Source organism: Myotis nattereri (genome assembly GCF_964212035.1).
Source record: "Myotis nattereri genome assembly, chromosome: 2".
NCBI lineage: Eukaryota > Metazoa > Chordata > Mammalia > Chiroptera > Vespertilionidae > Myotis > Myotis nattereri.
This window is the reverse complement of record NC_138076.1, coordinates 216,158,341-216,173,839: the sequence shown is the minus strand read 5'-3', so window position 1 is coordinate 216,173,839 and position 15,499 is coordinate 216,158,341. Positions and strand designations below refer to the sequence as shown.

The following is a 15,499-nucleotide window of genomic DNA, read 5'->3' as shown; positions in this document are numbered from 1 at the left end:
TGAGCAGAAAGGAAAGCTTCCAGGAGCACAGGCTGAGGTCCAGTGAGACTCAGAGAGAAGCAAGGAGCCGGTGGCATGGAGGTCAGTATAGAGTCAGGATCGAAGAGGGGGCCTGAGTCATCAGTGCCTGTGGCTAAACGCTCATGCCTAGGCTGGGGGGCGGGGGGAGGGGGCAGCTCTGTGACCTAAGGGACAGCAGGGTCTGTGCTCCCAGTATCTTCTCAAGCAGGCAACTGAGAAACAGTTTCATTTCTTATAAATTTATTACATAATATTATAATAATTATTATCAATAATAATAATAATATAAGAAACATAGATCTCTGTGGGGTGTATCACAACATCAGGGTCAGGAGGCCTCAGGACTGGAGCAGGGGGAAAGCCCCTGGATGGAACTCCATACAAAAGGAGGGTGAAGCGGTACTGACCCTGTAAAGTTAAAAACCCAAATTGAACGGAACCAAAAACCCACAGGTGAATGTGAGACCGAGTGTGTATGTGGCAGCCTGTTACAGTCACGGCTGCTGTGTGATCTGGTCTGTTAGTGAAGGGTGGCTGGGTGTGACTCTGCCCAGGGAATGAGGCCGCTGGGCTGGGATGGGGTGGGCGGGCACAGACCTGCGTGCCAGGCCCCTGGGCTGTGAAAACGTCTGTTTTCTGGGTTTTTTATTTTTATTAAAAAAAGCTAGAAATATAAACAGAAACTTGTGAGTGACGTGGATGGAGCTTAGTCCAGACGCCAAACCCTAGGTTTAAAAACGTCCCAGGGCCCCCCCACCCCACAGGTCATTGCTGAGTGTGGGGAGTCACAGTAAGGGGGGCTGGGATGCCCTCGGGGGTCTCTGCTTCTCCCCAGGGTTAACGGTGGCCTGACTCTAGGGTTCTCCCTAGGATCCCCCAGAAGCCTGGTGGGGGGGGGCAGACACTGCCTCCAAGGGCCCTGGGGGGACACCCCCAGCAGCAGAGCTGGCCGGTAGCCTGCTCGAGCCAGGCAGGACTCTGGAGGGGCAGGCGGGACAAACGCAAGTCCCAGGGGACAGAGGGGCCTCTGACTTTCTTTGGAAGCGGATGGGGTGCTTTCAGGCATGCACCCTGCACATGCTCCCGAAACCCTGGCACTGGTTCAGGGCCCCCCGCGGCCCGCTCCCTCCTCAGGCACACACGGGGCTCCGAGGCACTCAGTCGCACCCAGAGTTTCACACAGTCACACGCTTGCACACACACAGGCGGGACAGGAGACTTTGGGGTCTGAGGCAGAGGCTTCTTTGCTGTAGTTGCCCAACAATGTGGGGAGGAGGCTAGACCCCTCCTGGGGAGGAACCCCATGAGGGGAATGGCTGGGAGCAGGTGCCAGGGCCTGTCCCCACCCTTGGCGTGGGTCTCCCAGGCCCCCAGGCCCTGCTAGTGCCCTGCAGGCCTGGCTGCCCGCTGCCCCTCCTCCACGCAGCACCGGAAGGGTCGTGGGGCACACTAGAGCTCAGCGAGGGGAGAAAGCCGAGGCAGGGCCCCAGGGCGGCTACTAGGACCCTGGCCAACCCCAGACCAGCTGGAGCATCCTCCGCCCACGTGGGGTGGCAGTGGCAGTGAGGGGCCAGAGATGGAAGACTGGGCAGCCACAGCGGAACCAGTAGGAGGCTGGGGGCGGGAAGGGAAGCTATTAAGGACAGAGATATTTGTTCCTTTTCTCGTTCCAAATATAGAGTGGATTAAAATATGCAAAACAGGGGGCTCCTAGGCCCCCAACCGAGAACCCCAATGTCTCCCCCCTCCCCCCCCCCGAGTCACCAAGGTGTGTCCTGACCCCTCGCATGCTGGACTAGGTCCCCCCTCTGGGAGCAGCCTCCGGAAGCTGTGTGGGAGCCGGTCAGGCTGGAGACTCCTCCCCATCCCCTCCGGCTCCACCCTTTCACCCGCATTCCTGACCGTGTGCTGGGGTGGGGCTCCCCGGCCGTGGGAGGGCGCTAAGCAATGTACAGGGCAAGTCTCCGAGCCACGGCAAACAGGACGATTCATGCAACATTCCTGGCCCGGGCGCCTTAGTTGGGGCAGGGGCCGAGCCCGCGGCCCGGGGTGGGGGTGGGGGTGGGGGCCCTGCCCGCAGGGCGCGGCCGGCGCGTGGAGGGGGTGGGGCGTCAGCTGCCCTCCAGCTGCCTGAGCGCGCGCTCGATGTTCATGCGGTGGCCCACGCGCGTGACGCCCAGCTCCACGAAGTCGTCCTTGGTGAGGGCCGGCAGGTGCGCGCCCTCGATCTCGTGGTCCTCGAAGCGGTCGCGGTGCTCGCCCAGGTGGATGCTCTCCAGCCAGTCGCCCACGTCGAACTTGCTCCACAGCTGCAAGGGCTTCTGCTGGAAGGGCCTGCGCGGGCCGGGGCCTCCCGGGCCGGGCCCGGGGGTGGGCGAGGGCAGCGGCGAGGGCGAGGGCGAGCGGCTGCGCGCGCTCACGCTGCGCACCACGAAGCGCACCTCCTTCGGCTCATGCGGGATGGAGAGGCTGGACGACTTGAGGATGGTGGGAGGCGTGAGGCCGAAGGGCCGCCCCGCGCCCCCCGCGCCCGCCCCCAGCCCCTCCACCCGCTCCAGCGACGCGGGCTTCACTGGGCTCGGGGCGCGCCGCGCCAGGGGGTAGCGGCCGCCGGGCCGCACCTGGAAGGAGGCCCCGCCGCCCGGGCCCCCAGGGCTGCGCTGCGCTGAGATGGAGCTCAGCTCACCGAGGCTGCTGAAGAGCCTGCGGAGGGAGAGGGGTCAAGGCCAGGTGAGGGGCGCCGGGCGGGGTAGGGAGGGCTCAGGGGAGCGGGGTCACTGGCCGGGAGGACGCTCAGAGGGGGCTGGGACTGGTGGGGTAGCCTTAGGGCCAGAGGAAGCAAGAGGGGGGATAGCCATGGTTATTCCCCGCCATTTTTGTGGCTCCCAGGTGAGAACCAGTGCCATGCTGGTGTGTGTGTGTGGCCGGGGGGGGGGGGGGGGGGAGAAGGGGGGGACCCTAGACTGAGTGGAATGAGGAGGAAGAAAACCAGCAGCCCCTTCACTCCACAGGGGCTCCAAGACCCGCCAGCCACCAGAGGAAAGGCAGCCTCTCCTGCAAAGGGCTGCTGCCCATCCACCCGGCCCTGCAGGGGCGGCTCTGGCAGAAACCTCACCAGTCCCCATGCAGCTCTGTTCTCAGGAGACCCCGAGCAACTAGGGCTGGCTGCAGGGAGCTGTGTTGTGAGAAAGGCTGGCTGTGGCTGCAGCACGAGCCTGAACAAGTCCGTGACACCAGACAGACCACACGGACAAGCAGCACGTGCAGGGCGGGCCTGAGGCAGCGACACCATGACACCGTCTCCCTGCACAGGCCTGCGCACGGCAGCAGCAACAGCATCCACACGTGTCACAGACATGCAGTGGCAGGGACCTGCTCATGACAGGGACGCAGCACATGTGTGCGGGCATGCACACGCACACATACACACCCACACACACAATTGACAGATGGTACCTCACTTCCCAACATCATCTGGTGGGACCCTCCAGTCCCTCGCCAGCGTGGCCATGCCGGGAGGCCTGCTGGGGGACTCCCATGACACCCCCCTTCCATCCCCTAGTGTGGCCAGAAGCCTCAGGAGGCTGCCAGGGGCCCCGCAGCCCCGCGAAGCCGAGCAGAGCGGAGCCCCGGCGGCCAGGTGCAGCGCATGGACAGAGGCATGGGATGAGCATGCTCACTTACACAGCCGGCGCTCAGGACCACCGCGCAGCTAGACAGAGCAGCCACATGCAGATGGGCAGGAGAGAGCAATGAGAGAGAGTGTTAGCAGCCCGGCCCACACAGCAGGCACGCGGCCCACAGTCACGACCACAGTCAGGGCAGCCAGGGGCAGGGACCCCTGGCCGGACAACCAGTGAGGGAGGAACTCCAGTGCAGTGGGCCCAGGTGTGATGGGGGGAGGGGGCAAATCTGAAGCTGCTGGGGGTATGGGAGGAGCCCAGACTGGGGCAGATCTGGCTGGCTCCTGGTTTGCCTGAGACCTGTTCTCTGGTGTGTGAGGTACAGACCACAGAGTCCCACCCACAGGCTGTAATGACCACCCCCAGCCAGGCTCCAACCCCGAGTGCAGCAAGTGCTCAGCAGGCTTCTGGTACCTGATGTCTCGTGTCCCCTCACACTCCACTCTGCTTCCATCCCACCTGCCTCTGCTGGCTAAGGAATCCCCTCAGGGCACCCCCACCCATCTCGTGCCGTCCTGGACTGGCACCCATCCCACAGCATGGGGTGTTCTCAGCATCCAACCTCCCCTTAAAGCAGGTTTTGTCTTTTCGTCTCCCACCTGAGCAGGGCAGCCTCTCCCTGGAGACCCAGTTCTGTCCCTCCTTCCACTGGCCCTCTCTCCTAGCCTCTTTTGCTACCATCTCCTCCCAACTCATTCAACCCACAGCAGAGCCTCTTGAAGAGGCGAGACCATGCCCTCCGCCCCAGCAGAGAGGAGCTCCAAGGACACCTGGGGTAGGCCCAGGAACAGACACCAACCAGAAGAAGCCCCTGCCGGACCAAACCTGATCTCCATGGCACCGTGGAGCGGCAGAGGCAAGAAGAACGTCCAGGGGGGCACTGCAAGGGGGTGGTGGGTGCCGGAGGTAGTGACACTAGGGAGGGGGCAGTGCTGGGAAGATGCTAAGTGGCCTGTGGGATTGGGCCCAACACAGGCACCCCCACCAGGGCCCTCACACAGCAACCCTAGCCTGGGACAGAAGTGTAATGATGACTTGACAGGATCACAGCCAAGCTGCAAAGATGGTCTGTGTAGGCAGTGCTGGAGCCCTCCTGCCTGACGGGTGAGTCGGAAGCCTGGGGTGAGGGTGGGCGGGCTCCAGAGAACCTGGGGAGACTCTCCCTTGGAGGGGTGCTGGGTTCAGGGAGGTGGGCACCGGCCAGACTGGGGCTGGTGCCAGGAGGTGCTACGAGTGAGGGACTGAAGGGCCATGTGCCACCAAGCTGGAGTGGAGGGAGAGGGCCAGCTCATGCCTAAGGTACCCAGATCATGTTGGAGGCAGGAGGCCTAGAGAAGCCTAGGGCATGGTCCAGGGCACAGCAGGAGTGGCTGGGGTACCACCGCCCAGGTGTCTGCTCCTCCTTCCCTACCTGTTGGGGACAGGGAACTGCCCACATCGTCCCAAGGGCAGGAGTCCCCGCCGTGTCTGCACACCCATCACTGTCCATCACCCCTCTCAGCTGTCTGACTGCCCCCCAGCCAGGCTCCCACGCCACAGCACCTGCCAGCCTGCCACCCTGTAACACACAGTCCCATCGCCCTGACGCCCTGGCACCCCTCCTCCAGGCAGCTCAGCAGCCTCCCAGCATCTCTTCCAGCGTCTGGATCTTGTACTGTCCTGCCTCCTGACACCTCAGCCAGCCAGTGAGGTCTGGCCAGGCCGTCAGCAGGACCCCTTGCTGACCTGTTGCCTTTTACAGTGCCCTTCCCACTACCCTTCCTCCCTACTCAGGTTTCCCAAGCTGCCCTCTTAGTTGGCACTTTCTCCCCCATCTTTGCTACAGCTAATGTGCCCACATGGGTGGCCTGGCCAGTCTGGGTCTCCAAACATGCTCTTCCTCCCCCCAGGCCTCCCCCTACCAGGGGCCTGCAGCCACCATCGGCCTCCCCATGATGTCAGCCTCATGGCTGCCAGTGCCCAGCTGCCAGCAGTAACCCAGCCCTGCTCCTTGGCCCCAGCCACCTGTGAATCCAAGGTCTCACCCAGGACCTTGCATCCCACTTCCTCACAGCTTCCCTGAACTCGTGGTACCGAACACAAAGCCAGGAACACAGATGCACTGAAAAAAGACACCAAACAAAAGTGACATGACTCCCAGGCTAGACCACTTGTGGGCCGCTGGTGGCAACAGGCCAGAACACGTCCACGCTCCACGCTCTGGCCTGGCCTCTGCCTCGGGGCTCTGGGGCAGCGCTGAAATAGGACAGGCAAAGGCCTGGGGCCTCTGTTGTGTGGGAACCTCGTTTAGGGAGCTAAGCCTGAACAGGAGCACAGAATTAGACACAGGCTTGTAAGCTCCACCCACGCCAGTCACAGCGCCCACCCCTGCTGACGGCTCCAACCTTGACGTGCTACAAACGCCCCTACACCCCCTCGTCTGCAGCCCCTTCCCGATCCCCCATCACATCTTCTGGGAACACAATGCATGTGTCCCAACCTCGTGTCGCCTACAAGGACATCCTGGCCCCAGCGCCCCCACTCTGGCCAGCACACAGCAAGCGTCTGTCCAGGTTTCAGAAGAACTAGCCCTGCAGTCACACGGGGTTTCCTCCAGATCCCTGTCACACATGTGAACAGGACGGGGCCCAGTAGGAAAGGGTTTCTTTGGCATCTCAGGAACTTTTGGGAGGCACTGACTAGTGATCTACTAAAGAAGCTGACAGGCGTGAGACTACAGCACACAACATGTCAAAGGCATTAGGAAGTACTGCAGGGAAGAAACCTTTTAACTTGGTGTTTCCCAAGCTATGTTGCTACAAACTGTCCCCTATAAAGCCAGATGTGAGGGCCATACGGCTGTGAAACAGCCACAGCAGAACTGAGTGTTGCCGCGGGGCTCAGAGACTCTGTGGACCCCACACCACTTGTGGGGTCAGATCTGACCACAGAGCCTGGAAGACAAATGGAGTTCAGGCAGATGGGGACCTCAGAGAAAATGTGGGCTCTGAGCAGACAAGCGTTCTGTCCCCCAGGCTAGACCCAAAGCTGGGATCACAAAGCAGGTGGATGGCCTGGTATCAATATCCCCCAAGCCAAAGGTCCTGGCTGGACCTTCCAGGCAGTAACCAGCAGCTGCATCCTCCACCTTCACCCGAAAAACAAAGAATGCCCCCAGCAAATGGGCTGGTCATTCCTACGAGCTACCGAGCTTCAGATCCATGACACACCGGGCGGCTGAACTCGCCCAGAAAGATCTCAGGCCCCAGAGTATCTTGTGGCCAAAGGACATCAGAGCCTGGACTGAGGCACCCACTGAGTGGGAAAGGTGGGCAGAGAGGGGCATGTCTGACAGGTGAGGACAGAAGTGGGTCTAGAACACATGTGGGACTGGGACAGGAAGCAGAAGTGTGATGTATGGCCAGTGCCTGGGGCCTCTACCAGGAACAGTCCTGGGAAGGAGAGAGCCTCCCTGGACATTTGTCTCCAAGGCAGGACCGGCAGAAGTGTTGTCACTGAATGAGAAATGACTGTCAGACTCTAGCCACCACTGTCTGTAGGACAAGAGCAGCCGCGACAGGACCCAGCCACTGCCAGCCACGGGGAGCATGATCCCGTGTACCACAGTGCCCTGCGCACACGGCACACGGCACCCTGCTCCGAGGGCAGAAAGGGGAGCAAAGGGAGAGGGAGGAAGTGTGAGCAGGAGCCCAGGGAGATGCGAAGGAGAGGCAATTTCAGGCACCTGGCAGATTGGGGGCACTGAGTGGGCTCGAGTGCAGGGATTGCAGAGCACAAGTGCACTGGTTACACACTCCTAATAAATAGTGCCGACCACAGAATGGATGCATGCGCTTCTGTGTGAGACGACTGTACATAAACCCCAAGTCTGTCGCCAGTCCCAATGGTGGACAGAGAGCAGGACCCAGGTCAGACAGATGCTGCCACCTCCTGGCTGGAATGCATTCTTCAGCACGTCAGTTCTGTCTGGCCATGGAGACTGTCAGTGTCCGGTAGCAGAGTGGCTGCAGGGATGAACGGAAATGGCACGACATCCTCTCAGGTCACGCCCAGCATGCATTTCCCCACAAGGACTGGAAAATTAGCCTGGCTGCACGCTGGGGGCCAATGATAGCAGAGCCATGAGAGCCTGCCACACTGCAGTCCTGGGCGTGGAGCTTCGCAGGGGGCGCTGCCTGCCATCCCCACCATTTCACAGGAGAGGGACTGTGGTTCACAGCGTCTAAGTGGCTTGTCCAAGATGACAGCGCTCAGATGCGGCCTGCTGAGGGTTGAAATCCAGGGCCATGTGACCCCAAGCTGATGTCAGGCAATGAAGTGAGTTACCGAAGTTGGTGAAGGCCATGTCGCAAGGATGTCTGTTGTTTTAGGCTGCCTGGCACCAGTACCTCTGGAAACAGCACCTGACTTTCCCTGGAGAACCTCCTCCCTCTGTCCCTCTCAGCGCCAGCTCACTAGCTGGGCGGACCCCATGCCCAGGCTTCCGGGACAAGCCTGGCCAATGACAGCCGTGTCTCCCTGGCCCCAGGGATCGGCTCAGGGGAGAGCAGGGAACCATGGGAAGCGAATCAGAAGATAGAATTCTGCAGGAACTACTGAGTGAAGGAGGCTCACTTTCCAGTGGGTGCAGAACAGATGAGATGCAAAGAATGTGCCTTCCCACCCCATGTCTGAGAAATGAAATGAGCACAGGGTTCTGGCACAACCCAGAGCCAGGGGAAAAGAGCCCCTGATGCTGACAGGGGAGAAATGTTGAGGATGACCTGTGGGACGGTGAGTTCAGAGAAGGGAGAGTAGGAAGAGGCCAGCTGAGCAATCCCTCCCCCCTGCCCTGTGACAGCCCCAGCCGTCCCATGGGAGCCAGCACAGAGAATGACAAAATCTGGGCTCGACAACCAGTAAATCTGAGCCACGCATCTGTCCTGTGGGGTTTGTCCTGAGCCACCTCCCTAGATCTCAGCACAAAAGACAGCACTTGCATTGGGCTTCATTCTTTCATCTGTTTAGCAAATGTTTATTGAGGGTCTGCACTGTACCAGGCACTGTGCTACCCACTTTAAATGGCTTTGATTTTCATCGGGACCAAGGGGCACAGAGGGAGGAGGAGCAGAGAGGATGGGGGTGGTTGAGGCTGGTCAGGGAAGCCCACACCTCCGGGTCCTCATCCCAGCTGGACACCGGCCATGCTCACAATGCCTGCTCTGAGGGCACTTTCAACACTGCCCTGCCAGGAAGGGGGCTTTCACATGCCACTGGGAGATGGAAGAGGACAAAAGGGAAGAGGGTCCCAGAGCAAGCCCCTGGGGTGACAGGAGCGGGGCCACACTCTTGGATTTCTGCCCAGCACTGGGAGCTTCCCAAACCCCCACTTATCCTTTGAATCCTGAATTGGAAGAAGACAGATAAGACAAGCCCTTGTGAGTGACACCTGAACCCTCACTGCTTTGTGAACTCTGCCTTCAAAGTGGACAGGAAAAGGCTGGCTACATTTGGTCAAGGTAACAAGAAGTGCAGGGGTGGGGGCCTTAGGGGCAAAGAAGGGTCAACCAGTGACCAGCTCTGCCTCAGACAAGCACCCAAGGAGCCACAGGGGTCTCCATGGGGGCAAAACCCAACCAGGGCACAGGGTGGCCCCTTCAAGTTCCCACCTTGGGCAGGAGGTGGGAAAGTAAGAGAGACAGAGGGATGGGGAAGGTCAGAGAAGGCAAGAGGCCAGATGAAGGGAGCAGGGAGATGGAGTGGCTTCCATATAAGGGCGGCTTCTCCATGCACCTTCAAAACCCCACAGTCTGTCTAAGAGACTCCGAGGTGGTGCTGAGAGACAGAAATGTTTCTGGGACAGAAAACAAAAAGTTGGTGTGGGTCCCCCAAGGAAAAGGACACGAGGCAAGAAAAGCTACATGAAGGGCGTCCCGGCCACATGCAGCCACGTGGCCACAGCAGGGAGGACCCAGGGCCAGAGGGAAGCCAAACAGGGCAGGGAGGTGCGACTCTGGACTGGGCCACAGATGCCACTTAATGGCAGAGCAGCTTTGGTCCAGGGTGAGCTGCAGGAACTCCAGGTGGGAGCCTCCAGGAGAGCTGTGGAGCGGGGGCTCACCCCCAGCCTGGACCTCTGACGGTTATCCTGTCCCACTCTCAGCACCAAAGGGGTGGGGAGAGCAGCAGCCCCGACACTTCAGATCCCCTGAGAGAGCCTCTTGCCTCAGACAGACGAAGCAAGGCCAGATGAAGGACGGAGAGGTAGACAGGAGGACAGGAAGGGGTGGGACAGATGGAACCATGATGGACAAGAGGCAGACAGGGAGGCCCGTGGACATGGGACAGGACCCTCCCCAGCTGCCCTGCTCACCGAGCTGCCGCGATGGGCGACTTCTTAGAAGGGTCCAGCAGGCCGCCCAGGCCACCAGCCGGCTCCTCCCCCAGGGAGCGTGTGTCTTTGTTCAGCTGCTGCAGGCGGGAGCTGAGCTCACTGATCACAGTTGGTTTGTCATCTTCAGGCCCGGGGAGCCCCCGGCTCTCCATGGGGTCCCCCCACAGCTTGGACCTTCTCTGGAAGAGGTAGCGAGGGCGAGCAGGCCCAGCGACAGAGGCCAGCCCGGCGGAGGCGGCATGGTGCTGCTGGGCCATGAGCTCACTGTCCGAGGACTGCTTCAGCAGAGGGTCCCTGAAGGTCACCGGCCCCTTCCCCAGCGGGGACTTGAGCTTGGGCTTGGGAGGCACTGGTGGCTTCTCGAGTAGAAAAGTGTGTCCATCAGCGAAGGAGGTGTGGGTGTCAGCGAGCTCCCCGCTCTCGGAGCTCAGGGTGGACATGCTGGACACTGTGGAGATGGTGCTCGTGGTCTCCAGGTGGGGGTCGCTGGAACTGCGCGTGTCCACCTCCTCCACTCCCGAGTCGGCTGCAGACTCAGGGGCGGGGGGCAGCTCGCTACTCGCCTTCCCTGAGGCCGGGCCTGGCACCGTGGCGGGTGAGGGAACTGGGCCAGGCAGTGTGGTGGTCAGGAGGAGCCCGTTGGCAAACTCTTCGGGGGGTGGCACCAGCCCAATGCGAGCCAGTTCCTCTCTGGTCTCCTCGTCGCTAGAGGACAGCTGGGCCGGAGGCAGGTTCACAGTAAAGACCAGCTCTGGCTCCTCCTCCGAGCTGCCCTGGCCGGGCCCAGGTTCTTTCGGGGCACTGCCAGGGGGCTGCGCCCGTGGGCTGGGCAGGGGCTCTGCCACCACAGCTGACTGTGTGGGTGCAGGGGCCAGCTCTGGGGTGCCTGCGCGCCCGCGCTCCTCTTCGGCCCCTAGCCCGCTGGGCTCCTGCCCGTTGCTGGTGGCGTGGACCACAATGAGGCCGGCAGGCCGCTGCAGGGACGTGTCCAGGACGCTGAGAATCATGGACTTCTTGTCCTCAGGTGACTTCCGCTCCTCCCTGGACGCCTTCTCCGGCTCCCTGCGTGCAGGCACCGGAACCCAGGCGGGGCTCCGCGGAGAGAAGGCGGGGGAAGCCAGGGGTCCTCGCTCGGAGTCGCGGGCTTGAACATCCACAAACAGGGGCCCAGGCCGATCGGCGTCAGGGCTGTGCACAGGCGTGGGGGACCGGGAGGGCGTCTGGGAGGCCAGCGCCCGCTCCCGGGCAGCCAGCGCCAGGGCCAGGGGCGAGCTGGGGTCCAAGGGTTTGCCGGTGAGCGGGTGGATGAAGGTGGAGCCGGAAGGCCCAAGGCTCGGGCCGCTGACCAACGGCTTCAAAGCAGAGACCGGCGAGGGCAGCAGCAGGTCACGGCCGGTGGCGGCCCCGGCCCCCAGGAGCCGCTCGTCGATGGAGCGGGAGGGCTGCAGGGACGGCAGGTCGGCGCTGGGGGGGCTGCCCTCGATGGCGCCCACCGACAGGAACACGGTGGAGCGGCGCCGCTCCTCCAGCCGCCGGTCCTTGGCCGGGCCCCCGAACGCCAGCCCGCCGTCCCCGGGGCTGTAGTCGAGGCCGCCGGGCCGAGGCCCGCGGTGCGTCGGGGAGGGGTCGCGGGCGAAGCTGCCGCCCCCCGGGCCCGGGCTGCCCACGGCCAGGCCCGCGCGCTCCTGGGCCTCCTCCACCTGCAGCTGCTTCACCAGCGGGCTCTTGCGGCGCTGGGGCTTGGACGGCGTGAAGAGGCTGGCGCTGAAGGCGCCCAGGTTGGCGTAGGGGCTGTCGGGGTCCGGCGGCCGGGGCCGGCGCTTGGGGCGCTCCGGTGGAGTGGCCGCGGGCGGGGGCCGGGCGTCGCCCGCCTCGGGGGCCGAATCCTGCAGGATGATCATGGAGCGCGCGCGCTTCTGCCGCTCCGGGTAGGGCAGCGGGCCCAGGGCCGCGCCAGCTTCGTACAGGCCGGCGGCCCCCGCACCCAGACGCGCCTCCAGGCCCGGTTTGAAGCTGGAGCGCACCGTGTCGTACGCCCGGCCCGGCGGGGGCGGCGGCGAGAAGGCGGGGGGCGCCCCCGAGTCGAAATAATAGGGCGCGGGCGGGGGCGGCGGCGCGGTCTGCGGCGGGGGCGGGATGCCGCGACCCTCGCGCCCGGAGTCTTGCATCGACGTGCTCCGCGGGAAGCGCCCCTCCAGCAGGGACGCCAGCTTCTCATCCTCGCCTGCGGACAGAGGGCCCCGTGAGACTGGCCAGGCGCTGGGAGCCGGCGACTTCGGGAAGGCCCCTTGGACCCCAGCACCTGCCATCGGCAGAATCCGCCACGTCTGTCTCACCCCAGGGCAGCCAGGGATCTGCACCCCAATACCATTGCCAGTTTTGGCGGGGGGAGGGTGTTCTTGTGAAGACTGGGGAGAGGAGTCAGTTCAGATATAGGGTAGAGGGGGGCCTGGAGAAACTACCCAAACTCTGACCACACAACTTGGGGCCAAGACCTGCCCCAAACCTGGGACATAAAGGGGCTCAAATGAGATACCCCAGGAGGGTAGGAGCAGCCCTCCAGTCATGCAGATGGGGTGCAGGGCTTCCCGAGTCCAATCACAGCTCAGAACCGATCACAGCCTGCATCCAGCAGGTTTCCGGGGGGGCCTGGGGGCAGCCAGAGGCAGAGAAAAGGGTACTTTCTGAGCAGGAAGGATCCATTGCAGACACAGGGACAGAAGGGCTGTGGCCAGGGAAGCCACGCCTCTGGCAGGGAGACAGCTGATGCCCAGGTAAGGGGGTGCGTGGTGCATGTCCAGTACAGGGTCAGGTGGATGGAGTGGACCGAGAGGCTGCCAGTCACTGGGAGGGAAAGAGGGAGGATGGAAATAGAACTGCAGGCTGACCACCCCACATTTTGGTTTTACTCCCTGCTGGCTGTGCAACCCCAGGCCAAGCCCCGAGCCCCTCTGAGCTTCAGTTCTCTCCTGGGCAACACACATTAAAATAAACCCCACTCTGCCTGCCTCGGACATAGTTAGGGTCTGAGCAAGGGCAGGTGGGAGTGCTCAGAGCCCACATCTCCCTGCTGCCCACCTGCAGACCGGCAGGGCCTCCTTGTAGACACCATGTGGACACCTGTGCTGCAGGTGTGTGCACATAGGCTGCAAGTGTCATGGCCCAACCCAAGGAGAGTGCATTAATGGCTCTCCATGTCAACACACACGTCTCTTGTGGAGTGCCTTTTGGGGATGTGCACCTGGCCTCCCTCTGGACTGGGTGATATTTTTATGAATTCAACAAGATGCCTCTTGCCTGTCCCCAACCGCCTCCCCCGTTAGCCAGCCAGTGCTTGCGCCAGGCCGCCTACGCCCATTTGCTTCTTGGCCTGCTTAACAGCTCTCATATCCCCAGCTCAGCACGGTGGACTTTTGAGTAAAGAGGCCTTACTGTCTGACGTCCCTTAACCTATCAGCATTTCAGTTTCCTCATCTCAGGGGCACTGCCCTCCCTGCTCCCTCCCCCATTGTGGGCCTGTGTGAGGTGGAGCCATTTAGAGCTTACAGAACAGGGCTAAGCACCAAGATAGGACCCAGGTCGTCATCATCATCATATCAGGTCTGCCTTCCACCCCTTTGCTGGACACAGGAACACAGTATATAAACACCCACCGCCCACGTGTGTGAGACAGGTACACAGGGAAGCCGGTGCCCCAGAAGCTGCAGGGGGTGTGATCTGCCAAGTTCTAACTTCAAGTCCCTTGCCTCGGGATGAAATGGAGAGTCTGTATTGATGCCATCTTGGGTGGGCAGAGAGCAGTACCCCAGCACTTGAGTGCTGGCCCCCAAATGCTAGACCAACACCACCAAGCACAAGCAGTGGCCCAGTGTTCACTCAGTGCAGCCCCTGGGGGAGCCTCAGAGCGGCCCTGGAGGTAGGCAGGCACTCGGTGGTCCCCACATTTCCACATCAGGACCCTGAGGTTTCAAGGACTGAACCATGTGCCAAGGCCACACAGCCAGGACAAGGGGCGGGCTCTCCAGGAGTCTGGTAACTTGTTTGGCAGGCCAAGAAGAGGGGTCAAAGATGAGCACCTTTTGCCCTGGCTGTTGTTCTCAGTGGTTAGAGCACTGGCCCATGCACCGAAAGTTCTCGGGTTCGATTCCCAACCCAGGGCACGTGTCTGGGTTGCGGGTTGGAGCAACCAATAGATGTGTCTCTCTCACATCTCTCCTCCCCCTTCCCCCTCCTCTCTCCCCCTCCCCCACTTCCTCCCACTCTCTCTGAAAATCAATGGAAAAAATCCTGGGATGAGGATAAACAAAATGATGAGCCCCTCTCAGCTCATTCACGGCCCAAGCACTGAAAGGTCCAAGAGGGTGAGTGGGAAAGAGCTGCCATCCCCATCTGGGCTCATGTCCCAATGGGCAGGCACTTGGATGTGCACCTGTATGTTCTGGGACTGGGTGTAGCTGAGGGACAGCCTCTGGCAGGGTGAGGTCAGGTGGAGAACAATGCGTCTGGCAGGCCCAGGTCAGAGGGAGGCGGAGACAGATGGCCCCGATGAAGCAGAAGAGGGCTGGGGTCGGTTCCCCAACACCCCAAGGCAATTGGGAGCCCACAGAGGGTCAACTGCAGGGATGAGGGGTGATATCTGCTCTGCAGAAGTCCCCATCTGACCTGTGGGTGGAGCTGGGAAGGGAGGTCTGAAGGACAGCAAAGCTGTGACCCAAGAGCAAGACGTTGAGGCCCGGCCAGGCAGGGCTACGAAGCTGGTGAGGAGCCAGGCACCAGGCATTTGAGGAGGCAGTGTACCCCTAATTTGTCAGGGGAAGCGGAGAATAAGGAGGAAACCATGGAGGACTCCCAGGGCTTCGGCCAGTGGGAGGAGGGAGGAGGGAGGTACCTCTGAGCTCCAAAGTGGCTGCAGTCTCACCAACCCTCTTCCTCCTCCTCCCCCACAGAAAGGACCCACAGCAGTCCCTGAAGGACCATGCCACCTATGATGATGGCCTTTATCAGTAACTCACCACATGATCTCCCAGAAACCCCCACTCGTCCTGCATGTCAAACTCCGACACACCCCTCCAGCCTGCCGACACCCAGGTGTGGCTGGTACCCCGAGTTGTCTCTAACTGGACATGCTCCTTCACACTCACCACAACTGCCAAACTGAGTTGTCTGCATATGTGTCACCTCCCCCAACTGAGCCCCCACACCTGGCCCAGGGTCAGTCTAGAGTGGGCATCGAGCATCAGAGGTCCTAGGGTGAATGAGGGATTGGGGTTTGGGCAACTGGCTGGCCAGGTGGGTGAACAGAAGACAGGTACGGCAGCCGTGTGACCGTGGGCAAGTCACTTGGCCTCTTGGCCTCAGTCTCATCGTCGGTAACACAGGTACTAACTCTAGTGTTACCTCTGCAGGGTTCCTCTAAGGACTG

At 61.7% G+C, this 15,499-nt stretch overlaps 1 protein-coding gene across 1 annotated transcript in view; it reads right to left on the bottom strand.

Moving 5' to 3' along the window:
- Positions 1–244: 244 nt before the first annotated feature.
- The window catches only part of SHANK3 (SH3 and multiple ankyrin repeat domains 3), a gene marked incomplete at its 5' end in the record, with an annotated part of 48,751 nt that continues 33,496 nt past the window's right edge, over positions 245–15,499 (bottom strand). Inside the window, 2 exons of the mRNA XM_081084070.1 lie at positions 245–2,724; positions 10,057–12,301. Of these exons, the coding sequence (XP_080940196.1) occupies positions 2,133–2,724; positions 10,057–12,301 (2,837 nt within the window). The 3' untranslated portion in view covers positions 245–2,132. The remainder of the gene's footprint in view (positions 2,725–10,056; positions 12,302–15,499) is intronic.